General features: G+C 37.8%; 1 protein-coding gene across 1 annotated transcript; it reads right to left on the bottom strand.

The window, feature by feature from the left end:
• Positions 1-128: 128 nt before the first annotated feature.
• ATP6AP2 (ATPase H+ transporting accessory protein 2) lies at positions 129-27,335 on the bottom strand. Its single transcript, XM_036745832.1, has 9 exons — positions 27,213-27,335; positions 17,938-18,068; positions 13,040-13,171; positions 11,427-11,522; positions 10,977-11,114; positions 9,912-9,965; positions 7,678-7,827; positions 2,738-2,857; positions 129-1,384 (listed from the first exon to the last, which is right to left on the bottom strand). The coding sequence occupies exons 1-9, from the start codon at positions 27,247-27,249 to the stop codon at positions 1,190-1,192; spliced, it is 1,053 nt and encodes a 350-aa protein (XP_036601727.1). The 5' UTR covers positions 27,250-27,335; the 3' UTR covers positions 129-1,189.

Below are 27,335 nucleotides of genomic sequence, written 5' to 3'. Positions count from 1 at the left end.
AAAAGGTAAATTTTAAAAGAGTACATGTATTTTCTGAAATGTACTGAAAAACAATTTTTCTGAGAAACTTACTTATTTCATTTCATATAATATAAAATCAATTGGATTTAGTGAATGACTAACACATATTTGCGATCCTTATTAATTTTTATTTATTTCAGTCACTTATAAGCTTGATAACATTGGTCCACATCAAAAAGTAGGAATCATCCATTTAGCATTCTGTAGAATGAAATTGTAACATCAACCTTACCAGCTAATATAGGAGCTGAAAAACAAACATTAAAATAAAAAATGGATTTTCAACTCAAGCCATTCCCAAAAGTACCACCATACAGAAATGTGTGTCTGTGTGCATAACTGTAAGAATTCACAATACCATATGCTGACAGATGAGAGTATTTCAGAGTTGGCAGGAACCGAAATGACATTTAGTCCAACCCCCTCATTTTACACAAGGGGAAACTGAGGCCCAAAGAGGTTAGTAACTCCTCCAGTGTCACATAGCTAGACATGGGATGAGGTGGAATTAGAACCCTGGTCTACTGGGTCCAGTCCAGTCAAATACTCTACATGTTTCCTTTTCTAGGTCTTAACCACCTCTTAATAGATCACTAAACTTTCAGAAGAGGTTAAAAAAACAGGCATCCTCATACGGGTATATTTTTCTAAAACTATGTATACAAGCATTTCTCCCATTTTAGGACTTTTGTAGATCATAAAAACCTTCAACCAGTAACTGTGTGAGATATTTACATCACCTTAAGACATTCACAAGTATTTCATAATACATAGCAATCTAAAGATGATTTTCTACCGATACCATTAAAGAACTCAGCAAAAAATTTCTAATATACTTTCAGTGCATTTGTTTCACATAGATGAGCAACACAGGCTAACATTTATAAATATTTAAAGTATTTCCAGTGCATATTTCCAAATTTAAAATGGAATGAAATTATTTTAATGCCACTGTAATAACATAGCAGAGTGAAGGATTTGTTGTCACATTTTCACTTAAATATTACCCACTTTGAAAAATGGTTACAAGTACACACAAAATAGAAAACAAATCTTCTCTTTTAATACATTTTAAATACAATATCCACTTTAAACCATACCAAAAGACTTATCTTAATACAACATGGATGGTTTCCATATTCTTTTGTTAGGATGGCACAGAAAAAGGTTAATCCATTCGGATCTTTTGATTTGTCATCCTATAAATAATACTATCGTATCCAGGATCCATGTTCCACAAACCATAGGAGATGATGATCACAGCTAAGGCTAAGCCCAGCATTATCCAAAGAATTATGTTGAAGACTACGGCGTAATTTACGTTGTACGTATAGGCAAGATTGTACGGATTTCCTGGATTGCTCTATAATTAAGTAGAAAAAAAAAGGAAGAAAAGATTTGAACACAGAAAGTTACCTCATTGTAGTTAGACAAATTATAACATGTCAGGAAGGCACAGGCAACATAGTGCTGCTAGGAATGTTAGGTCTTGTCTCCCAAAGAAATTTCCATTTTACATAAATCAAATTTCACATCTGTACTAATTAGGAAGTGGTATTAATGTAATTTGAAGTACATTAAAATCAGTGACATTATCTTCATTCTCCACTCACCAAATCCATTAAATTTTTTTTAAAAATAAAGAGAAGAAACTTTCTACATAATAAAGAAGTCTAGCATCATTTGTAAAAGGATTCTATCACAATTCAGCCAAATGCCTGAGGGATGAACTCACAGCTCACCTTAAAGAACCATGACTGACTAGCAAGGAGGTGTGGTTTGGAAAGGGAATTTCAGACATAAGGCATCAACCTGAAAGGTATTGTTTTTCTGTCTGGTTCCCTGAGTCGCAAAGACTTTCCTAAGCCATTAGCAGACACGACTTGTTAACATTTAAAAAACTACAAATTAATAAATAAGAGTGCTCAGCCTTAAAATTCTCTTTGGAACTCAAGTACATGTATCAGGCAACTCTGGGCTATCTCCTCTAATCTCCTTAATTTCACTTCCTAACAGAACTGGATAGGGAGAAAATTGTGGGTGGACATGGGGAAGATTACGTATATGGATGAGTATGTATCTGACTTTATTCAAAAGTCATATACATATCAACAATTCACTGTTTTGAATGACCTACATTACCATTCTTCTACATGAGTATTTAGAGGGTACTAAGGAATACACTAAAGAAAATGGGTATTTCAAATTATGTTTCTATACTCGAGTCTTAAAAATGAAGGAGTCATATCCAAAGATAGTAAGTCTCCAAGAAAAAATATACACATTTTCACCATTAATTTCTAATATTGTAATTACATAGCAATACATAGTATATGTATTAGCATAGTATGAGCATCACCTTACTGCTTCTGAACTGACCCTGAACCTTTCATTCCTGACCCTAACCCATAAGGAAAAATCAAGCGTTTACCAAACCAAAATCTGATTCCAACCAAAAGCAGACATGGTTCAAAATCATTCAGCAGCTATACTTGAATGAGGTTTCAAATTTTCTCAGTGGGAGGTTACAAATAACAAAACATAATTTAATTGTAATCAGTTTGGATTCAATGCATTTAGTGCAGAAACTTCAAAGCAAATTATGATTTGGTTAGAAAAAAAATATGTATGTGTATATATATATATATATATGTGTGTGTGTGTACACACACACACATATATCTTGATTCTAAAGCAGTATATAAAATGCACTTACATTTTGTTTTGCCTGGAGAATAGAACGTGTCTTTCTCACAAGGGGAGAGTCAAATGACTTTACCGTTACTACTTCCACTACTGCATTTCCACCATAAAGGTCATACATCTCATCTGCAAACTAAGAAAGATTACTTATTTTACTATCAAAGTTAAAAAGAAATGTATAAAAGAATTTGAGAGTAGAGGGCACTGTGAAGCAAAACTGGTTAACTACAAAGTTGAGGTTGGAAGGGGAGAAAAATGAAATAGGGTAGAGGGACTGGAGGTTATAATAAGGGTGAAGAAAAGTACAGAAAAGGGAAAGGCACAAGAAGGAGAGAGAATGATAGGTTGTGGTAAGATACAGGAATGTCAAGAGTTTTTGATCACAGAGGTTGAAAACTTATAGGTTTATAGGTATTAGATCCAGAACAAGATTCCCCCTATGTGTGGCTGAGGTGGAGTAAAGGCATAAGGTCTCAGAATTTGAAGAGAAGGAGGAAATCAGAGGTTAGAGTATTGGAGGCATCAATGTAAATGATAAAGTCCCCTTGCAGAAGGGCACAAGTCAGGAAAGGGAGGAAGATGGTGAACCAAATACTAAACTCTGAGAAAGGTGGAAGAATGACTAGGGACCAATGGTCACAACCACCATGACCTGTATTGGGTAATATATTTTGAGAGAGTAAATTTTCAAAGGAGAGGTTGCTGAGTGATAGTGGCAAAAGGAGAGTCTGAATATGGCGATGGGGAATGAGGAGCATTCCAACTCCCCTCTTAGCACTTACAGGGAACAGGAGCACAATAGGGGATAGGGATAGGAGAAGGTGCAGCCAGTGTTAGAGAGGATGGCCAGGGATGTCATGTCATCTGGAAAAGCCAGGCACTCTGTAAATGCCAGACAGAAGAACTATGAGAGGAAAAGGTACAAAAGGGAAATTTTTTAGAACAATTATTTCTCTTTGACACCAACATTCCTGGAGTCTAAGACCCTGAAGGAGTTTCTCCAAGTCTATTTTCATCTACCATCACTGCTAAAATAACTGATTTAAATAATCCACTGAAATAGCACTATGCTCAAATAATTGCTCAAGATTAAAGACAACAAAATAACGGAGGAAAAAGTACTATCAAATAAAAGGCTAGCAACAGCTCCTCTCCTATCTACCCCAGATGTCTTCTAACATGAAGACAATTTTTTATGTTCTGGTTTTAATTTTGTACATCTACCCTTTGACATTTTTAACATTTATACTTTTCTGATTATTTGAGAATTTTGAATTTTAAATTTTTAAAACTGGGGGCAGAATTCACTAGCCATCTCCTTCTTTCCTTGGTTAATATGAGTGGTCAATTGGAACTTTCCCCTTAAGGATCATTTTGCTGCATCTGGTAAATATTATCTTCTCACCATATTAAATGGAGTGATAATTATTTTTCTATTATTCTCTGACCCACTCATCATCTAAATATTATTTAGTTCCCATTTAAGTCTATTTCTTTTGCTCAAATTCCCCTTATTGATTTTAACCTCTCTTGTTACAGTTTTTAAAGAATGCATTTAAACATTTCTGCCTATAGGTTTTTTTAAATGACCTAGCACAAGATTAGATTTTGTACAAGTTCCATATGATAATGAAAAACAAGTATATTCTTGAAGATTCCTATTCATTAATAACTAACGGCTAGCATATCGAATGTTTCCAATGTTTTGTTCAAATACATAATTTCTTTCTTATTTTCAAAATAGTGTAATAGGGTTAAGGTAGTGACCATGGGAGTTAGGAAAACCTGGGTTTTCAAATCCCACCTAAGATATTTATAAGCTATGTGACTCCAGACAAACTACTTAATTTCTCTGTGCCTCAGTTTCCTCTTCTGTAAAATGAAGGTATTAGACTCAAAAACCTCTAAGGTCTTTCCCAGCTATAAATCTATCATGCAATGATATACCTGTTAGATATACTTAAGTCTAAACATAGCATATTGAAATCTCCTTCAATTACTGTTTAACTATTTAGCCTTTTTCAATTCAGTTAGCTTCTCTAATAAGTCAGTTTGCCGTTCAGCACATAAATATGTTACAGTGGATTGAGAGCTGGCCTTGTAGCCAGGAAGACCTGAGTTCAAAAGTCTCTGCCATATCCTGGACCAATCATTTAACCTTTCAGTATTCTAAGCAACTCTTTAAAATTACAAGTTGCAGAGAAAGTACCAATATGCACTGGAAGAGAAAGTTTTCTTATCTAGGAGTTCCCTTTACCACAGATCCAGCAGATTTAGTCTGTTTGATTGAGAGCAGGATGGCATGGTGGGTAGAGAGATGACTCCAAGTCAGGAAAGACCTGATTCAAGTGTTACTTCTGGCTTTGTAACCCTGGGCAAATTACATAATTTTTCATTGCTTCTGGCAACTCCAAGCCTCTAAGTTAAAGACAGGATGCCAATCTACACTGGAAGAGAAAATTTCCTTACTGGTAGTTCCCTTTACCAATGAAATCATAAGTACAGGAAAAGAAGTCATTTTTTATGGTAGAGGGGACAGAATCAAGATGAGGAGTGAGGAGAGTCAACATTTCTGCCTAGCTTTCCCAATACAGTTCCTCTACAACCTAGAAAATGCACCAAACTGAATTTTGACCAAGAAAGCCAGGAAAAAGTGAATCATTTTTCCAACAAAGGGCAGCTTAGGAAGACAGACAGGTCTGTGAACAGTGGGGTGGGGGCTGGCTGGAACAATAAAAATCACACAAGATTTGGCAGCCACCACCTAAAAGAATATACAGTGTGGAATAGGCTATTATAGAAGGCAAAGGATTTAGGACCACAACCAAGAATAACCTATCTTGCAAAACTAAATATTATTCTATTGGGGGGGGGGGGTTGGGACAGGGAGGGAAAAGGGGAAAGAACTAATAGCATTCAAGCACTCCTGATGAAAAGACCAGAGCTGCATAGAAAATCTGATGGTTAAACACAGGATGTAAGAGAAGCATAAAAAGGTAAATATGAGGGAGAATCATGAGGGACTAAAGAAGATAAAACGGTTTACATTTCTACATGCAACCCCTTAGAATAGGGCTCTCTCAGAGAGAGTTTAATTGGGAGGACAGAGGGCCTGGGTGTGATTCTATTATGCTGGAATGACCTCAAATTAAGAATGGGAGGATTAGACTCTAACCATTAGGGGAATGCACTGGGGGCTGAGAAAAGGGAGAAGGAAAAAAAATGGAAAAAATTACCTCATATAAATAGGGCATGAAAGGATAAATTTATACAATGAAGGGAGCAGGAGCAACTCTTGAACCTCAATCCTATCTAAACTGGTTCATGGAGTGAGGAATAAGCATACACCCACACAGCTGAGTACAGAAAGTCATTGTACACAACAGGAAAATGGGAGAGAAAGGGGTTAAGAGAAAGAGAGAGAGAGGGAAATAAGAGGAAGGGCAGATTAAGGGAGGCAGTGGTCAGAAATAAAACAGATTCTTGAGGAGACAGGGTAATAAAGAAAAGAATAAGAAAATAGGATGGAGGGAAATATATGGTTAATAATCATAACTGTGAATGTGAATGGGATGAACTCACCCACAAAATGGAAAAAGATAAAGAGGATAGCAGAATGGACGAAAAACTAGAATCCAACAATATGTTGTTTACAAGAAACACACTTGAAACTGAAAGATACATATAGAATTAAAATAGGGAGCTGGAGAAGAATCTGTTATGCTTCAGCTTAAGTAAAAAAGGTAGCAATAGTAATCATGATCTCAGAACAAAAACAAAAGTAAAAATAAACCCAATTAAAAGAGTTAATAAATTATATTTTGTCAACATGACAATGAATTAACATACTGAACAGAGATCCATCAAAGAGTAGAGCATCTAAACTCTTAAAGAAAGGGTTAAATGAGTTATAGGATGAAATAGACAGTAAAACTATACTCATGGGAGACCTTATCTTATGCCTCCCAGAGCTCAATAAATCTAGCCATAAAATAAACAAGGAGGAAGTTAATTAAGGAGATGTATAGAATTTCAGAAAAGTTAAATATGATAGGCTGCTGAAAAATATTGGGAAGAATGGGAATAGAAAGGAGTATACCTATTTCCCAGCCCTCCATGGCACCTTCACAAAAATCACATTCAATAAAGAGTCCTGGAGGCATAAATTTGAAATTTATGGGAAACTAAATAATGCTAAAAAAAAATGGATGGATCAAAGAACAAATCATAAAAACAATTAACAATTTCATTCAAAATAATGACAACAATGAGACAAGATATCAAAATTTGTGGGATATAGCCAAAGCAGTAGTACTTACAGGGAAATTATATCTAAATGCTTACATCAATAAAAGAAAGGAAATACCAATGAATTGGGCATGCAAGTAAGAAAACTAGAATAACAAAAACCTCCAGCTAAACACCAAAATAGAAACCTTGAAAATCAAAGGAAAGATGTACAAAGCAGAAAATAACGATTAAACTAATACAACTAGGAGCTGTTTTTTTTTGAAGAAAACTAATTAAATAAATCATTAGCTAATTTGACTTTAAAAAAAGAAAGAAAACCAAGTTACCAGTATCAAAAATGAAAAAAAAAAGTGAATTCACAACCAATGAAGAAGAAATATTTATATTATAATATGAAGAAACAATTATTAGGAACTGCTTTGCCCAACTATATGCCAATAAAACCGACGATCTAAATGAAATGGATGCTTAATATAAAAATATAAATTCCCTGTATTAAAATGAGAGGAAATAGAACACTTAAATAACCCTATCTTAGAAAAAGAAATGGAACAATTCATAAATGAACTCCTTAAGAAAACTATCCCAGGACCAGATGGATTTACATTATCTATGGTACTTTAAGCATAAAGTACTTTCTTTGTTTATTTCTCTTGGTACTATTTTTATCAGTGTCTCAGTTTCATATATTGATAAAATCACCTTTTGTAGACAGTCAGTAAGGATCTGTGAGGCATCTTTGAATTGCTGAGAATCTTCTCCATAGCGTTTTCCAATTTCATCCAAGCCTGCCAGCTCCAGAGAATACAGGTCAGGAGAATGATCTTTGGCTAGATGCTTATGTCGGGACAACTTAGGAAAAGGTTACAGAACAAATAAAATTGCAAATATATTCACTTAAAATTTTATGTCAAACTAAACTTCCTACGTAACTGAGCTAAGTCAGATGCAACTATACTCAACTGAGCAAATTCCCAACTAGTTCCCTGGATGAGTATCATATTACAGTCATGACATCAAGAGTCTGACAAAAGTAGTAAGAACTCTTAATTAAATCTAAGGGGAGTCATGATAATTTCTAGACATATAATAAACATTCTCTGGTCATTTAAATGCTATCTTCGACTGCCACTGCCTGCTTCCTACATTAAAAAAAAAGCTAACACACACAATATGCTAAGTAGATTATTATCTAGCTAAATAAACAGCTGAACGGACACATTTTCTGCCATGAGGTCTGGGTGAACGAAGGCAATATTACAGGCTGAATGTCCCCCGCAGCAGCACCACTGTCTTTTCCAAATTCCCACAACTAAACACCAGTGGAGATTTGGAAAAGAAGTGCAGATTTCTACTTTGATCAATTTGAATCATGACTGAGATAGAAAAATGTATCTACGCATTAAAGTAAAAACCAAATCACTAAAAAGCTTAGAAGCAGGTTGCTGATTCAGATGACATAATGATGAAACGAATAAAAGTCAACATTCGTTCGAATCGCTCCACCTGCCTCTACCCAATAACTGCTGTGCCTGTGTGCAAACACAATTCTCTTGAATATCTCATAACAGTAGACTGTTAAATAGAGTCCCAAAAGCCTTTTGCTGTGTTCAGCTTTAATAACTTCAGAAGTGTAAGTGCTACAAACCATAAAAAACGGAATTTGGAAGTTTAATTATTGAAACTTCTTTGCACCAAAATTCTGTAGATTATGAATGATAGGTTTTTCATTTTAATAAGGTTGCCATTACACATTACAAGTTTCATATTTCTGGATGACACTTTTTTAGACCCATGGATTAGGCTAGGATTTTAAATGCAATTCTGTCAATCACTGAGCAATACATGAAAGTTTTTTACAAAGTTCAAAAATCAACTAGAGTGAGATGTATCACATAAGATGGTGGTTAAGATGAATTTAACAAGAAATACATTAAGATTTTAAAAATTTAAATAACTAGCCCTTCAAATATTTTTTGTATGTTTGTAGCATTTATACTTAAGTTATGAAAGCTTAAAATTGCTCTAAGACTTTTGGGACATGGTGTATGTGTGTGTGTGTGTGCAGGCGCGCGTGCACGTGCACACGCGTGCATGCACAATAGTCATTCAAGAGAACAGAATAGGATTAAGAGAGTACTTGGTAATTGTATTATCTCTAATTTTGCCACTGATTTGCTGTGAAAACAAAAACAAGATTTGGTTCCTTTGTCCTCATGTTCATATAAGTGGCACCATGGTGTCATAATGGTGGAAGATCACTGCCTTAGTCACTTCTAAATTATAGAGGGGTTGCCTAGCTGCTTTGCCAAACTACCCACTCGGGTCGTTATAAGAATTTGGGAAAAAGAAAAAGAATCAAAAGCATGCAAACTGCTGCTGAAGTCAAAGTAGGAGAAATGTATACCCTGACCTCACTGCTAAAAATCTAGCAGACAAGCTATTTGGTTGAGATATACACCTAAACATATGAGAGGTAACATGGCATAGTGTATAGAGAGCTGGTCTTAGAGCCTACATTTGAGTTCTACCACTTGATACATACTGGTTTTGTAGCCCAAGTAAAATCAATTTTAACCTCTGTGTCTCAGGCACAGTTTAGTTCCTAACTGGGAGTTCTCTAGACCGATGAAATCACAGGGACAGTTAAAAAAATACATAAACACACATAAATACATGACATTAATGATATATATTAATATGGTATAATGCATATGCAAATTCTATGCAAAATGTATGCTAACTTCAAATATAAAACCAATGACAGTTTTGATGGGATTTTATTAGGTATGTTAAATCACGTATTTCAATCAGTTTTCCTAATCGTTCACCACCAATCTTTTAGAGACTTTCTTGAAAAACTACCTTCTGAAACATGAAGTGAAAAACTGGGTATTTTAAAAAATTTTCTTTTAATATCAAAGTTGCCTGCTTACCAAAGCTGAAATATCATGCAGAATCTGTAGCTCAGAAAGAAATAGCAAATCAACCTAGAACACCAAAATAAAATTGGTATTAGTTTTCATTTTAGCAGAAAATGTGTCAACTGAGACTCATGTTTCTTATTTAATAAGGAAAAAATGTATATACATATATACATAAATATATATTTATGTATACACACACACAAATATAGCCTTAACCCACTGTAAATTTTTGTTCTCTAGAACAGATTGCAAATAACCAAAATTAGTAATGTCAGCATAATCAAAGCAGGGATGGATCTGTATAATGATCTTTTACAGAATATATCCCTTAAAGATACTTTTCAAATGCACAGTAAACATTCTAAGTAAAACGAATGATCTAAATATTATGATTAAAAATCACATCACTCCAAAACTCCCAAACGCACCAAGATACCAGAATAGGCCAAATTTGCTGTCTTGTTACAATATGAGAAGCAATATGTTGTAGGAGGGAGAGCTGGCATCAGAACCAGGAACACCTGGGTTCAAATCTTGCCTCTGACACATACTAGCTGTGTGATCCCAGGTCTCTCAGTACTTTAGGCAACTTTCTAATCGTCTATAAGTTGCATAGAAAGTGCTAATCTGAATTCAGTTAGAAGGCTTTTTCTCCACAGAGTTCCCTATAAAAGTGAAATCACAGGTTCAGCCTATATCTCTGTATCACAATGCCCCAAGTCTTCACTTCCCCTTTGCCAATTTTTAAACAGTTACATGAAGGATGCTGGCTGTGTTTAGACCTAAGAGGCATGGTATGCATATGTGAATATAACGTAGCTGAGGCTTGAGTCAGATAGCTGGCTGGCTTGGTAGATAAAGCTAAGAAGGGGCTGTACTTAGACTGTCCCCATTGCTGTAATATCCTGAATGAACTACAAAAATATGGCAACCAGTGGCAAGAAAAGATGGCCACTACAACCTCAAACTTTAAAGACAGATGACAACCTTCATACCTGAATGTGACGCTAATGACTATAACCAAAGTTCTGAAGAGAGAACACTGTTCATCCATTGTCTTTCAGTGCCACTTACGTCATTGTTCCTGCTCAGAGAGTTAAGGGGCAGAGAGCTAAGAATGGAGTTATCCTGGAACAGGCGATTGCGAAGCTGCCGAAGAGTGACTGAAAGGTCTTCAAATACGGCGTTTGCTTTTCCCACCATATACACTCTCTGAAACAACACCACCACATTTAAAGCTCATCCACACACGGCAGATTCATTGCAATATATACATGGTACAAGTAACAGCAGCTGTTTTTAGTTTACAATCAAGGTAGAAAAGTCTGAGATTTCTTAATGATAAAGTCCGTATTTTTGTTAAACAGATGACAGAAATTTGATTTTTTCTATACAGACTTTACTTATGGGGTGTCTGTTGAGGATTGTCAAGTTTATGATCAAAATAATTTTTGAAAATATGAAGATAAAAAACAAGTTTGAAAATAGAAGGCAATTTTTGTTTTTTAAAAGTGTATCACTTACTTCCTCACTGGGAGCCAACTGCAAAACGACAGGTGTTTCCTCAGAAAAAAACGTATGGATAGAATTTGCAACACTGTCAAGACTGAAAGGAACGGCCTAGGATACAAGAGCAATATTTTATTTTAAAATTTTTACCAAAAGAGAGAAAAATAATTTAGATAAGAATCTTAAAAGGCTATTATTAGGATGATTATTGCTTTTGTGAAACTTCTATCTATATAAGCAAGTATATTATCTGTAGAAACTCAAGAGTCCCAAGTCACTACTTCCTTAGGAAATGCTATTAACTCACAGACTTAGCGCTAGAAGGGGTCTGAGAAGTCAAGTCTAATCCCCTCCTTTTACAGATTAGGATAATTGAGATCCTGAGAAGATAAGTGATATTCACAGAAGAACACAGCTGGTAAGTGTCTGAGATGGGATATAAATATAGGTCCCCTCGACTCCAAATTCAGCTGTTCTACGATTCTAATCAATCAACAAGCAACCACCAAAGGATTACTAAGGACATTTACTATTTTCTCCCAACCAGGGAGGCCCAAAGATCAAAAAAGTTCAAAAGTGGCAAAATATGACACTGATCCCAAATGGACAGTCATTCCCCAATCAAGGCTGGTAAAATTTGTGAGTCCAGTGCAGGACTTCTCTCCACCTAATGAAGATTACAACCACAATCTGAACATCACAGGATCACAGGTCTAGAGCTGGGAGGTCATCACCTCATCAACTTCCTCATTTTACAGATGATGCAACTAAGGTCTGGAGAGGTTTTGCTCCAGGTCACAGAGCAGGGATTTGAATTCAGATCCTCTGACTTCAGTACTCTTTAGCAGTCTATAAATTAGATTTTTACGGTTGCCTGAGGCTTGAAGAGGTGACTTCTCCGTGCCACACAGCAAATATCAAATAAAATGGATCCCACTGATTAGGTCTTCCATTCTATCTACCATGTAATTCTGCCTCTCTACGTTCAATGTAAACCAAATGAAATTTAATTTTTTCTCTAATCCAAGATGCAATATAATTTTAAAAGGGGAAGATGAGTGTAAGTATCTTTTAAAAGCATTCAGTCACAACCAGCTTCCTTCAGCCTACCACAACATCTAAAGATTCAGGTTTATGTTCCTCTTGAAGCTTGAGAGTTCCCTCTATCACACCCTCTTGGCAGCTTCTTTTTGAACTCATTTCCTGAGGCTGAAAAAATTACTAAACAACACATACAAAAATGTATGGAGGCAAAATTCTAACCAGAGTGATTGATGGGCAATGTCTCCCAAAAGACAAAATGAATGTTTCACCAGCTCTTCTCCCTGACTTCTTTAGGGCCTATTCCTTGAAAATGAGGGGAGAATTTTTCCTGTCCATACAATGAAAGGCTATCCTGCCCTCAATGACATAAGATGCAAGAAATCTGGAGCTCATCAAGTTTATTGATAATTTATGTAATTTTTTTCTTTATGAAAAAGAGGATAAACTCCTCATATTAATCAACTTATTAAAATAACATAAGGAAATAGCTATATGCTAAAAAGTCACACACAACAAACCAAATAAAAGCACCTAGTGACCATTTATAAAATAACACTCAAAAATCCATCTTCTGAAATACTCACATTCTCAAGAGGGTATGAAACAACACCATTCTTGAGTAAACCCAAACTGTCCACTCCCTTCACTGTCACCAAAACAGTAGCTCGAGGACGATGGAATAAGTTGCCCACAGCAAGTCCAGGCCATGAAAGATCCTAAATATTTAAAAGTATAAAATAAGGCTTAATTTTCAACATTGGCAAGTTCCCTCAAAAACACCTTAGAAAAAATAGGAGTAATTACGGGGTTAGCAGTGGAAGTAAAATTTTCAGAAAATCCACACTGTATATTCCAATCACACAAGGCCCTTATATAAAGAGATGCTACTTGAGTTTTATCATCACCTTCTTGTTTCTTGTCCACCTTCCCTAGAAACTAAAATATTAAGAGGAAAAAGAGGGGGCAGTCTGATCTCCAAGATAAAGAAAAATTTGCAAATGTTAATTAATACATTAATTAAAGGATTTTCAAATTCTAAATCATAACTTTATTCTCTAAGTGAAAATATTCTCTTTCCCCTCAAACTGATGTTTTAGTCATTCCCTTTCAATGGAAAAAACATGGTAGACACAGACTACATTGTATTACTTACAATGGAATTGTTATATTGATTGTAACTGTACATGAGAAGCAACAGACAAGGCATATATGAGAACTTTCTCTTGCTCTCTAAATTCACGGGAATTTAGAGAGCAAAAGCCTCCCAATACATTAGGTAGAATTCTATGAACAATTCATGGGAGAACACATATGAGGATAGAATGAAAAGGTACTGGGGTTTCTAAATCAGTGGAAGGAAAACTTCCACTGAGAAAATCACCTCTGATAGTATTAAATAATGATAATAAATTTGAAAAGCAAATAAATAAAAGAATAAAATCATTCAAATAAATTCTTTTTAGACTAAGAGCCCTGTTAAAAAAAAAAACAACCCTAAAGATAGCTAATATAGCTTAGAAGCTTCAATATTTTTAGTGATTTTTTTAGTCAAGTTAGAAAATGTATAACCATAGATTTGCCCTTAAACATGTGCTACCACTTTCCTTAAATGGGTATCAAAGAACAGATACCTGGAATTAAAGGTGTTAAATTTGTCAAATATGACTGGCAACAGAGATGAAAAAGAAGGGACTTTGAGGGCAGGAAGGTGTATTTTTAAGCCTATGAAAATAGGTAGTTACAGCTTTGCAGTATAAATACCAATACATAGGACAGCAACACAGGTGTTACACCCACAATTATATTCTGTAGCCTGCTCATATCTTCCATGCACCTCCATATTGCCCTATATGTGATACTCATCTTTCACTTTTTGGAAGCAGTGGTATTCCCTGTCTCGCTGCCACAGAACACTAATAAAATGTTAACACTGCAAAGCTAGATGTGATGGATACTGCTGTGCTGTAAGACAGGATGTACAGGTTGGTTTTAGAAAACATGGAAAGACTTGCATGAAATAATGCAGAGTGAAATGAGCAGAGCCAAGAGAACATTGTGCACAGTAACAGGTATACTGTTCAAAGAGTAACTATGAATGACTGCTCTATTCTGCATAATATGAATATTCAAACCAACTACAAAGGACTTATAAAGGAAAATGCTATCCACCTCCGGAGAAAGAACTGATATACGTATGTGTGTGTGTATGTATGTATGTATGTATGTATGTATGTATGTATGTATGCCGGGCACCAGCTGCCTCAGGGTCCCTCATTAGGGTGCCAGTTGCCGCCAGCGGCTGTGGTGCCGCTGTAGTGCTGACGTGGCCGGAGATGGCTGAATGCCTGGAGAGTGAAAAGAAAAACACAAAACACAAACATGGGCCACGCAGGAGAGTAAAGAACAGCTCCGTTTGTTTAACTGAGGGACAGGGCTTATATACCTTTCAGGCAAGCAGAATCAACAAATCCATGTGTGAGGCATTTGCATAATGCACCGACTTCCTCGTGCTTTTGTTCCCATTTAGCACGTGTGTGTACCCTGGGGGTTTTGGAGAGAGCTGTCATCCAGAGCAGCAATGTATGCTGAGGTAGGGGGTGGAGATCTTATCCCAGAATGGACTTTCTCAGAGCTGGCCCTCTACATATATATATATATAGATACATATACACACATATATGTATGTATATACACATATATATATATATACTCACAAACATACATATATATGCCTATATATATATGTACTGTATGGTTCCACATATATGTCTAGATTAACTGTTGGCCTCTAACTCGAGGTTGGGAGGGAGACAACTTGGAACTCAAAATGTAACAAATACACAAATCAATGGAAAGCTGGGTCTTTGCTTTCATGTAAAGTATGGGGTCAGTAAAAAGGGCTTAGTAATTTCCTAAAATTGATCTAGCCTGCTCTCCCCACTTTTCAACTCTATGCCCAGCTCATTTTCCATTTGTACTCTCTCTCCCAAATACCAATACGGTAGACAAGTTCTCTAGGATTTCCATTCAAATGCATGTTGAAATCTGAGCAACAGTCTTCATCCACTTGGTCTTTCCTATGTGAATGGACGTGCCAAACTCCTTTGAGTAATTACATCTTCTCCTCGAGGCTCAGCAATGTCTTTGGGGCTCAAGCGACATAATCAGTATGGTATCATCCACAAACAGGAAGATCTGGAGGACCTGACCAACCACAAGAAATCCCTCCTTAACCTGGACTCTGCTGAGTCTCCTCTTAACAGCGCATACATATTCCTCCTTTATGCTTCACCTGATGTTTATTATTGGAGGGTCACTAAATGGGTTATTTCTCTTACTGTATCCTCCAAGGAATGTTGAAAGAACACGATGCAGACAAGAGATTTTGTACACGTGCTTGTAAGGCAGCATGTTGTTCTAATTGATCAAATGATTTTTTTGTAATCAACAGTACAATCAGATCTTACATCCTCCTTTAGTTAATTCTGAAATGACAATGATTTGATTCACTGTTGAATACTGTTTGTCAAAGTCTGCTTACTCACTACTAGTGCCCTCATCAAAGATGCTCTCAGTTTGTGTATATGCAACACTCACAAATTTGTACAGTTGAGATGGCACGAACGTAGACCAGCACTTCTTTGTTTTCTTGGTCTCCTTGTTGGGGAACATTCATAAGGTTCAAGCTTTCCCCCACACTTTGGTATCTTCCCCTCCCCTCGGTTACCTTGAATATTGGTCCCTGGATATATCACCTCTAACATGGATATCTATACTTGTTTCAATCTGGCTGCTTTTGCCATCTTTTACTCTTTTTAGGGCCATTTCTTCCTCCTCTATATGACTTCAAGGAATGTGATGTAAGTGTGGTTCTTCTACTATCCGTGATAGAGAAAACAGTTTGTTGAAATAGATTTATAAATCTTTTTTTAAAAAAACAAAAAAGTCAACAAGCATGTATTAACTGCATACTTCATGCCAGGTACTGGAAGAGGGCAGTGTCTGGGGAGAACTTATGTTATTTTGAATCTGAATGAGATATTTATGGGACATGTAGTTCAAGATGCCCAATAGGCAGCCAGTGATGCAAAAATGAACAAAGGGTCAGTTATACAGATCTGAGAATCATCTGCATAAAGGTGACTAATGAGCCCATGGAAGCTGATGAGAAACCAAGCAAGGCTGTATAGAGAGAGAAGAGAGGAGGGCCTAAGACAGCCCTGGGAGGCACTCCACAGTTAATAGATGTGACCTGGAAGAGGATCCATTTTTCTTCCATTTGTAGTAGTACACTTTTCAGTTTCACCATTGAATTTGAATGTCCTTGAGATGACTTGCCTTTGCTGGATAGCTTGCCAAACTTTCTTTAAACTGGTTTTAAAAAACCTCCACTGCTTCTCTCTGCTTTAAAAGATGATCATCAATCACCCTCTTTCATAAGATTTTACAGAGGAGTCTATATTTTAGCCTTGTCATTGGCAGCCATTTCTGTTTGCTAACTAATGTACTTTCTGGCTCTTTCAGTATTCCTGTTATGAAAATTAACTTACACTAGCTTAACTTGTAGATGAAACTATCCATTGGTGTTGATGTCTATTGTCCATTTCCCACTTCTGATCTTCAACAACTTATTTAAATAATTCAAGGTTAAATCTTTTTAATCATATACTATATATTTTTCTTTTTCCTTTTTTCTAAATTTTGATCTTAGCTCTGACAAATCAGGTCTGATTGCACTTGGTTGCTGACTCAGGGATAAGTCTCACATCAATAATAAGGATTTTCCTGCTGCTAATCAAATATATATGTATATATATGTAGTAACCATATAAGACCAAACATAATTCCCTAATGAACAAGTGACAAAAAAAAACCAGCTTTTAAAAGAATTACAAATTATTAGCAACCATCTGAAAGACTGATTTCACTTCAAAAGCAAACTGGAAATGATGCAATGATGGAAAGAGGCAATGTTCTAGGGGCTGCAGACAAACAGGCACACAAATAACCAAACTGCAAGGCCTATGGATGGTAAGTCAGATATAGCTTTTAAAAATCTATCATAAACAACTTTAAAACAACAAAACCAGTTAAACGTACATTCAATTGCAACATTTATTAAGCATTTTACATAAGTAAGGCATTGGCAGAGGATATACAAAAACAAAAGTAACACATTCACAATTATTAGCAATTTTGAAAATTAGCTCCAACATCTCTAATTCACCAATTACTCCACATCCCATTCAATTTTCTTTTGTAGATGTAGCCTCTTTTATAGGCACGACCAAAAATAATATTATTTGACAACAAAGCCAAACCAAGTTTTCCAGAATCTGCTTCACAACTTACAAAGTAATATTCCTATGTACGTAATCTGAACAGAAGCCACATAACCAAATGCTAATGAATGGACTGATTTTTAATAAAAAGCAACAAAGTGACTTTAAATAGTTTCAAGTGTTTTTGAAGGTATACGTACTTCTTCCACAGAAAAGCCCATGGACAATGCAGCCACATCCGGAATTCGATCTCCAGGTATTGGCCATTTCCCATCTCGGAAAACAACAGATTCTGGTGATCTTAACACACTGAACTCATTCCCCAATACACCTAAAAAAGAGACACAAAAGTTTCGTTTAATTACAGTTTAAATACCAGCAAATTTCCCACCTTTACTTCCAAAGTTAGACTAAAGTAGACAACTTGTGAGAGTTCAACAGATGTGGATTAGCTGCAATCTTTACAGACTCTTTGGGGTATTGCAGAGGATCCAGAAAAGTGTTCATTATGCTCAAATTCTCCACATTCTCAAATTGTCTTCATAATGCTAATCCCTACTACCTGTACTAAAATTCTCATAGTAGGAAACCACAAGTTGCCTTCCACATACCTCCCTTCCCCTCTCCTGAGGAGCCTAGTCAACCATGAGATCTGGCTTATTGATACTCCATACTGGATTCTTTACTGCCACCATTTTTCTTCCTTTCCTAGATTCCCTAACAACTATGTCCTCTAAAGGGGAAAAATACAGGTTTTCTTGATTTACCCTCTCTCTACTCCTTTTCCCCAGCTCCTCGAAGGAGCACACTACTACAAATGCATTTTAAAGGTATGTGTTACAAAGCTACTACAGAGGAAACAGACACATATGGGTAAGGATTGAAAGGCAGACATGCCTAGGAGTATGTTCCCTAAGAACAAAAGATTCAATGTAGGAAAAGGTATTTTGGGAGTAGGATATTTTAGGGTAAAGTAGAACTATGTGGCACACATACACATGTATATACACATAATGTACCTATACATATATATAAATACACTTTTTTTGTACTGTACTTGTGATTTCAATGGTGCATGGATCCTCTGGAAGATAATTTTTACTACCGATGCATGTATGTTCTGAGAGACCAAGCTGCCCTGGTCACTGAGCAATTAATTGATTTGTCCAGGAGTGGATCTGAATGCAGGTTTTCCTGATTTTGATGGCTCCTTAATCTAGACTTATCATACCACTTTTTTAGTTTAACAATTACGTTAAAATAACATAAACTGAAGTATTGAGAAGATTGAGGGGAACTGCCCAGATTGCAAAGGTACAAACAGCTCAGGCTTACTTTCAGGTTCCTGCTACATGGAAAGTGGTTCCTAGTCCACAGAAAGTCTAGCCATGCTTGGTATGACAGAAGCAGACTTAAAAAAAAAAGCCACCTTAATAATAAACATGTTAATAGAGTTAGAATAGTAAATGGATTGTGGTGGTACCAACAGTAAATATAAAACCCGAGAATGGTGTTTATACCAACAGAAAATGGTATAAACTTAAACACAGTACACTCATTAAAGCAAGAATTTCTAGAATTTTGGGGGATATAAAACTAGAAACTAAGCAGTAGAGGCAAGAGACCAGTGAGAATATATATCTGGTGCTTACTGAACATAGTTAAAGAATGACAGAAGGGATATATGATTTGAGGGACTTGCCTACTCATCCATCATTTCAGTGTTATGACTGTTATAAAATATCTCATCTCAGCTTTGCAGATATATCCAATTAATGTTCAAACCTACAAAATTTTGGCCATACTTTAGAATAAGATATGAGATGACAGTATAAAAATCAGTACTAATGAGAATAGGAACAGGTCACATTTTCCACTATTATTTAAAATTTATCTGCAGAGTTCTTTGAGGCTTAGTCTAATTTCTTTTAATCAGTTCTACCAGGTTTGTCTGCGATCATGATTCCTACGGAAATCCGTTTTGGATGCAACCACACAAGTACAACCTTGTTCAACTTAGTATCCTAAGCAGAAGACGGTGAAGACTCATATCCACTACAGATGGACAGACAGCCTGCTGAGATCACTCATCAGTCCATGTCTTGACAGGTACCACAATGGACAATGAATGGGCTCAAGGATGACTAGGAGGAGGCAAATAAGCTAGATGATGATAATTGTAGCTAATATTTACATAGCACTTAAATGGGCCAGGCACTGCGCTAAGCGCTTTACATTCATAGTTGTATGATGCTTTCAAAGATGCCTAGCTGCTCCCCCCCCACCCAAAAGCCCATCTTGTTTTACATCGATAGTTTGCTCATGATGCCATCTATACGCAGATGGTTATAATTCATAAAATACCCTCATCTCAACAGAATCAGAATTTCAGGTTACTTGAAAAACAACGGAAAGATGGCAGGTCCAAATAAGACACTACATACTGCTTACTGTTACTTGTTCCTAAGGAAATGGTAGGATATATATGACCAGAATGGCCAGCTTGAATGCTACACTGATGTTCAAAAAATTATTAAAAGTAGCAGCAGAAAACTGCTAGTGCAGTGGGCACATCAGCAAGGTAAAATTAACAGAAAGATACCCATAAGATTACAATCTATACCTTAATGGAGAAATTACACCTCTTAGCCCAATCACCTTTCAACTCAAGCATCTATTTACCTAATGGTGTTTTGTTCACCTAGAACCTGCTTTTCTAAAAGATTTCAACTCCATGACTGACTGCCTAGGTCCAGCACATTCCTTTGTGTCATACTGTAATGAAACAGATTTCACTCTGCAAAACACGTTGCCCAGTATATGTTAGTTAATAAATCACAAAAGCTACTGGGCAGCTAGATGATACAGTGAACAGAGTGCTAGGCCTGGAGTCAGGAAGACCTGAGTTCAAACACAGCCAAGTCACTTAATCCTGTTTATCTCAATTTCCTCAGCTACAGAAAGGAGATAATAATGGTGCTGCCGTTGCCCCAGGGTGGTTGTGCGTATGGAACAAGATGATATTTGTAACACGCCCAGCACAGCGCCTGGCATACAGTAGGCATTATATAAATGCTAGCTATTATTATGCTAGTTAGGCTCCTCATCAGCCTTCTTGGTGCCAAAGCGCACACTGACTCAAATTAAGCTTGCAATCCACTAAAACCACAAGATCTTTTCCCCCAATAAACAGCTCGCTGTCCAGCCACGTCTCCCCCATCTTGTATTTGAAAAACTGATTTTTGTGAACAAGTGTTAGATTTACATTTATTCTTATTAAATTTCGTCTTACTCAATTTGACCAATCTGTCCTAGCCTAGTCTAGGCAATATCTCTCAGCTTTTAATCTGCAAATATGATAAGCATGCTATCTATGCACTCACCTTCCAAGTCACTGATAAAAATGTTAATTTCCACCACACTAAGGACATCTATCAATGCTGATGAAAAACTAAATTTTTTTTTCTTTGGGGCCAAGCCTTTTAACCAGTTCTAAATCCACCTAACTACAGGACTGCCTAGCTCACATTTCTCCATCTTTCCATAAAAATTACATGAAATGATAAATAACTGAGGGTGGAACCAAGATGGCAGAGTAGCAGGGAGCAGTGCCTGTAGCTTCCCAGCTGGCTGACAGTGGTTGAATCCACTGACACCAACAGTCTGCAGTGGCTCAGACCCAGATCCACAGGAGAAACTTGCAGAGCTCAGACTGGGAAAGTAGCGACCAAATTTTGCCCTGGATCAGATCACTGCGGGAAAGTTTGCAGGTCCCTAGCCTGGGCTATGCCTGAAATATTAAAATAACGCAACACTTAATAATCCAAGAAAGAAACAATAAGACTAGCCCGAATTTTCCCTCCAGAAGTGCACAGAGCCCAGTCCTAATATCATATTTATTGACTGACAGAGTCTTGCAAGTACACCCCCCAGTTAGTGGGCCTTAACTTTCAGTGATTATCTAAATTTTAGCAAAGGAGATGGAGAGAAAACACGTAAAGATAATTTTCAACATTCATTTTTTGAAAGATTTTGAGTTCCACATTTTTCTCTTTCCCTTCTTCCTTTCCCTCTCCCCAAGATGGCAATCTGATAGAGGTTATACAAGAGCATTTTATTCCTATTATGTGCCAAGCACTGTGCTAAGTGCGTCACAAATATTATCTGATGTTATTCTTTTGTTCCCAAGCTGTCTTTTTCTTTGAAGCTTTGCTCGTAAGATATTATTTTAGGTTTGTGTTTGGAATATTGCTGTCATTCTAATAGCTTGTTATGGTAGGATTCTTCTTTTTGTTTGCTCATTCTTCCAGCCCACTTCCTGAATGCAGACTTGATGTTAATATGACAAAAAAGGAAAATGTTGGATGTTTGAGGGGATGTGGGAAAAATGGGACACTAATGCATTGTTGGTGGAGTTGTGAACTGTTCCAACCATTCTGGAGAGCAATTTGGAACTATGCCCAAAGGGCTATAAAACTGTGCATACCATTTTCAGCAATACCACTGCTAGGTCTATATCCCAAAGACATCCAAAAACAGGAAAAAGGACCTATTTGTATGAAAATATTTATAGCGGCTCTTTTCGTGGTGGCTAAGAATTGGAAATCAAAGGGATGCCCATCAATTAGGGAATGGCTAAACAAGCTGTGGTATATGACTGTAATGGAATATTACTATGCTGTAAGAAATAAGTAAGATGATTTTGGAAAAACTTGGAAAGACTTACATGAATTGATGCATACTGAAGTGAACAAAACCAAGAGAAAGTTGTACACAGTAACAGCAATACTGTTCAATGAAGAACTGTGAATGACTTAGCTATTCTTAGCAATACAGTGATCTAAGACATCCCCAAAGAACCGATGACAAAATATATTATTTGCCTCCAGAAAAAGAACTGATATTGATTGAATACAGACTAAAGCATGCTATTTTTCACTTTCTTTCATTTTGCACATGTATAATCAGAAATAGATTATATATCTGATTGCTTTCTGTCTCAGGGAGGGGAAAGGGAAGGAAGAAACAGAATTTGGGACTCAAAACTTTAAATAAAAATGTTAAAAATGTAAAAAGAAAAAGGTTGGAGAAGGATAGGTAAATTTGAGAATCATCAGCACAGAAATGATAATTAAAACCATGGGAGCTGATGACATCACCAAGTGAGGTAATACATAGGGCGAAGAAGGCCCAGGACAAAAGAGGGCCCTGAGTGACACTTATGGTTAGAGGGTGATCTAGAGGAGGATGCAGCACAAGAAACAGAGGAGTAGTCAGATAGGTACCAGGAGAGAGTGGTGTCCTGCAAATCGAGAGAAGAGACTGTCAAGAAGCTGAGTGATCAACAGTGTCAAGGGCTACAGAGGTCAAGGAGAATGAGGATCGAGAAGAAGTCAAAAAGCCCGTTGGATTTGACAATCAACACACCATTGTTAACTTTGGAGAGAATAGTTTCCCTGGAGTGATAAGGATTCTGCAGGAGGGAAAAGTGGAGGTACCTATAGTAAATGGCCTTTTCAAGAAACTTAGCCACAAAGGGCAGAATGGATACAGGAGGACAGTTAGTCAGACAGAAAGATTGAAGGAGGGGTTTTTGAGAATGGGCCCTTTTCTCTGTATCATACTTTCTTGCTCTTGAATCAGGCTCCCTTTTTCTATTCAAACACTGCTGACAAAGTGGTTATCGTTAAGTATAGATCTGACCATATCACCCCCCTGCATTTAAAGCCCTAAAAAAAACTGACTCCAACCTACCTTTTCAGCTTTATTAAATCTTATTTCATACACTCTGTGATTTAGCCAAATTAGTCACATGGCTACTCCTGTAATATATTCCACTCACCACCTCCATGCCTCGAATGCATATCCCTCTCCAACTTCCTCTCTTAGAACTCTTCAAAGCTCAGGTCAAATGCCACCTCCTGTATGAAGCCTTTCCTGATTCACCAAATTCCTTAACCTATTTTATTTGTTATACACTTATATATGTATGTTATTTCATCCAAGAGATAAACTTGTCTGTTTCATTTTTGTCTTTGTATCACCAGCATCTAGTACACGTCGGTGCTTAATAAATGCTTGCTGACAATCTGAATTTTAATATTTCTGACACTATTCTTAAAGTACTACAGAATGCTTTCGTATTCATCCTGTTACCTGCTCTTGATTCCATCTCCTTTTGATGTTTTTCAAAAAGCTAAGTTAATTAGAGAGTTCCCAGGGCATCCATTTATGGTCTCTTTAGACAAGTCCCTGTTTTTTGTAGTCTCTTCTTCCTTAATACATTATGATCGGATTTCTATTCACAGCATCCTTAGACAATACTATGGTGAAGGTGTGGCACTTATCCTGGATGTTTACCAATGGCAGAGAAAGGAAAATGGCACAAAGAAAGCCCTTAATAAATACTTTTTCTTCATTACTATCACCATCACTTTTAATGCCTTTCTTTTCATTGTAATTTGCAGCAACCAGGGCAGAGACAACATGTCAAAAAGTTTTCTTACCTACCTTTTGCCACTCTTGGAATACCACAAAAAGTAGCAGAGACAATTAAATGATGTCATGAACAGATAACACGCAGATAAATGTCCATCTTGTTTACTTAGTCTTATCTTTTCTCTATAATTATCAACCTTTATACCTTTCTTGGGGGAATATCCCCATAACTAGATTTCAGGCTCAAATCCTTCCTATTGCTACCACAACTCCCAGAAGCTTCTTTTGGTTCTTATGAGTTACACAGATCTTCAGGGGCTAGAATTTCAATTTTAAAAATTCTTAGAAACACAATCTCATAGCTGAAAAGGATGTTATTAGTTATTAAATCTAATTTCCTATCCAAAGCAGGCTTCCCTTCTATTACATTTATTACATTACTGACTAGTCATCTAGCCTCTACTTTTGGATGTCTCCAGTGACAGCTCACTACTTAAGACACTCAGTTCAAGACACTCTGTTCCACTGTTAAGAGAGTTACAATTGCTAGAAAGTCATTTCTTATATTTATTTCTATGAGCTGACCTTGGTAATATTTATCTATCATGTCCTAATTCTGACCTTTAAAGCAACATCAAACTCATCTAATCCTTCTTCCACATATCTAAAGATGGCAAATTTCTGCTATATCTTTATCTCTTCTTTAGACAAAGAATCTAGTTCTTTCGACCATGCCTTGACCTTATGCTTTATTGAATTCTACCTTGTCAGAAATACTAGAAGAAAATAACTACTTATTTTTTTTTCAAAGAAGGAAGATGGCCTCCTTAAAGATATTTCTCACTAAAACACACACAGTCACAGGGAAAAACAGTATGATTTAATGTCAGCTGACAAGCACAACCATGACAAAAGTTGATTAAACCAGTTTCTTGGGCTGTGGGTGCTGGATTAAACTAGTAAGAAAATACCAATACATTTTCACAAAACGTATACAAAACACAATTTTACAAACAACCTATGCCAAATTCCTCCTACTATAAAAAGTATGGTACTAACCATAACACTAGAATTAGAACACAGAATTAAGGGAGCATTAAATTCCACTGGCTTGAGGACAGTGTGGTGGAAAGCTCACAGTGGATCCTGAGAAAGAGCTTCTCTGCCATTTAAACCTGTGTGACCTTGGACAAAGGTCACTGAGACCATGTCTCAGTACCCTCATCTATAAAATAAGGTAATTAGAATATCTATTCAGATACCTTCGAACTCTAAATTTACTAAACATGTCTAAAGGCCACTTCAAGCTTATACATACACTACAAATTTTAGACACTGAAGTTTTCAAAATAAATATCTTTCTGAACAAAAAAAAAGCAACAAAAAGTCTGGAACTTTATTAAAAATACAAGTTTTGGGGGAAAAATAGGGCCTAACTAGGGTCAGACTGCAGGTGTTTTCTTTATCAACACAGAATAGGATAACTGAGGGTGTTATATATTGGAAAAATGTCACTGGTGCTCTCCTGCAGAGGCCAAGGCACAGTAAGGTAATCTCTTCACTCCTGAAGAAAGCATGCTATGTGCCATATTGTGCACAAACGTAAAAAACGGATTTACTGAATTTCACAGGATCATATTAAGAGTTAACAATTTAAGATACTACAGCTTCAGTTGTAATTCCATCGTAATATGAAGGGTTGGATTAAATCTATACATATCTTCTACATAATTTATATGTTGTCTCCCCAATTAAAATGCACTCTCCTTGAGGGCAGTTAGAAGTCTTGTTCTCCCCGGGGCTACGTAATTGACACGGGCTGACCTACAGGCTGGATGGGCTCCCCACAGGACTAGACACGTGCATCGATCAGGCATCTCCGCCCTAACAGGCAGGCACAGAGAGAGGAGACAGGATGGACCGACAACTCTCCCACATTGGGGAGACGGGGGGAGGGCGATGGATTTGCCTTTAGGAGCTGTCTTATTAAACAGTAGCAAGCAGCTCCTTTTCTCAAGCCGTTTATATACTAACTAGGCAACCACCCCGATGCCTCCGCCTCCTCCTCCTCCTCCCCCTCCTCCTCCTCCAGGTAGGCTGTTAAACACCCCCAGCCCCTGGCTTCCACCGCAGGATCGTCACGGGAGTCGTCTTCATCTCCTCCTCCTTGGAACCCACGAAGTGGGATCTGGGAGCGAGGCTGGGGACCCGGGGGGAGGGGGTGGATCTGGGAGCGAGGCTGGGGACCCGTGGGGAGGGGGTGGATCTGGGAGCGAGGCTGGGGACCCGGTGGGAGGGGGGGTGGATCTGGGAGCGAGGCTGGGGACCCGGAGGGAGGGGGGTGGATCTGGGAGCGAGGCTGGGGACCCGGGGGGAGGGGGGTGGATCTGGGAGCGAGGCTGGGGACCCGGGGGGAGGGGGGTGGATCTGGAGGCGAGGCTGGGGACCCGGGGGGAGGGGGTGGATCTGGGAGCGAGGCTGGGGACCCGGAGGGAGGGGGTGGATCTGGAAGCGAGGCTGGGGATGGGAGGGGGAGAGGCGTGGGATATGAAAGCGAGGCTGGGGAAGGGAGGGGGGCGTGGCGATTGGAAGCGGCTGGGACCAAGTCACGAGACTCTTGTCAGATTCCTCCCCCCCCCAACCTTAGACCCCTCCCAGCGATGACAGCACTGCGGCACCAGAATGCAGAGCCACTTCCACCTTTTCCCTCAGCCGAAGGACCAATGGATTCCCCGCCCTACCCCCACCCCCGGCTCTTCCTTCGACACAGTCCTACTCCCCGCACCCTCCACAGGTTCCCCTATCTATCTACAAGGTCCTCGCTCCCAGGTTCCTTCATCCGCCCCCCCCCCCCCCACTCCCTGCCTCTTTCCTTCAGGCTCCATCTATACTCCTATTCCGTCTTCTTCTATCTACTCTGTTCTTTCCCCTCCCCCTCTCCCTTCTCGCTCCCGGGTCTGCGGGAGCCCAGACATCCAGAGGCACAGGGTGGCCAGGAGCACCCGCAGGTTCCCCACAACGACCCGGGGCTCCTTACCGGGAAGGAGCAAGGCCAGAAGGGCGAGCGCAGCCATGGTCACAAACCGGCAGCGGCGGCAGCAACAGCGCGAGCAGTCACCGCAGCCGCAGCCTCCGAGCCGAAGAGGAAAGGAGAATGACG

The sequence above is a fragment of the Trichosurus vulpecula genome, chromosome 2 (genome assembly GCF_011100635.1).
Source record: "Trichosurus vulpecula isolate mTriVul1 chromosome 2, mTriVul1.pri, whole genome shotgun sequence".
In the NCBI taxonomy this organism is placed as follows: Eukaryota; Metazoa; Chordata; class Mammalia; order Diprotodontia; family Phalangeridae; genus Trichosurus; species Trichosurus vulpecula.
This window is presented reverse-complemented; position numbering and strand designations above follow the sequence as displayed.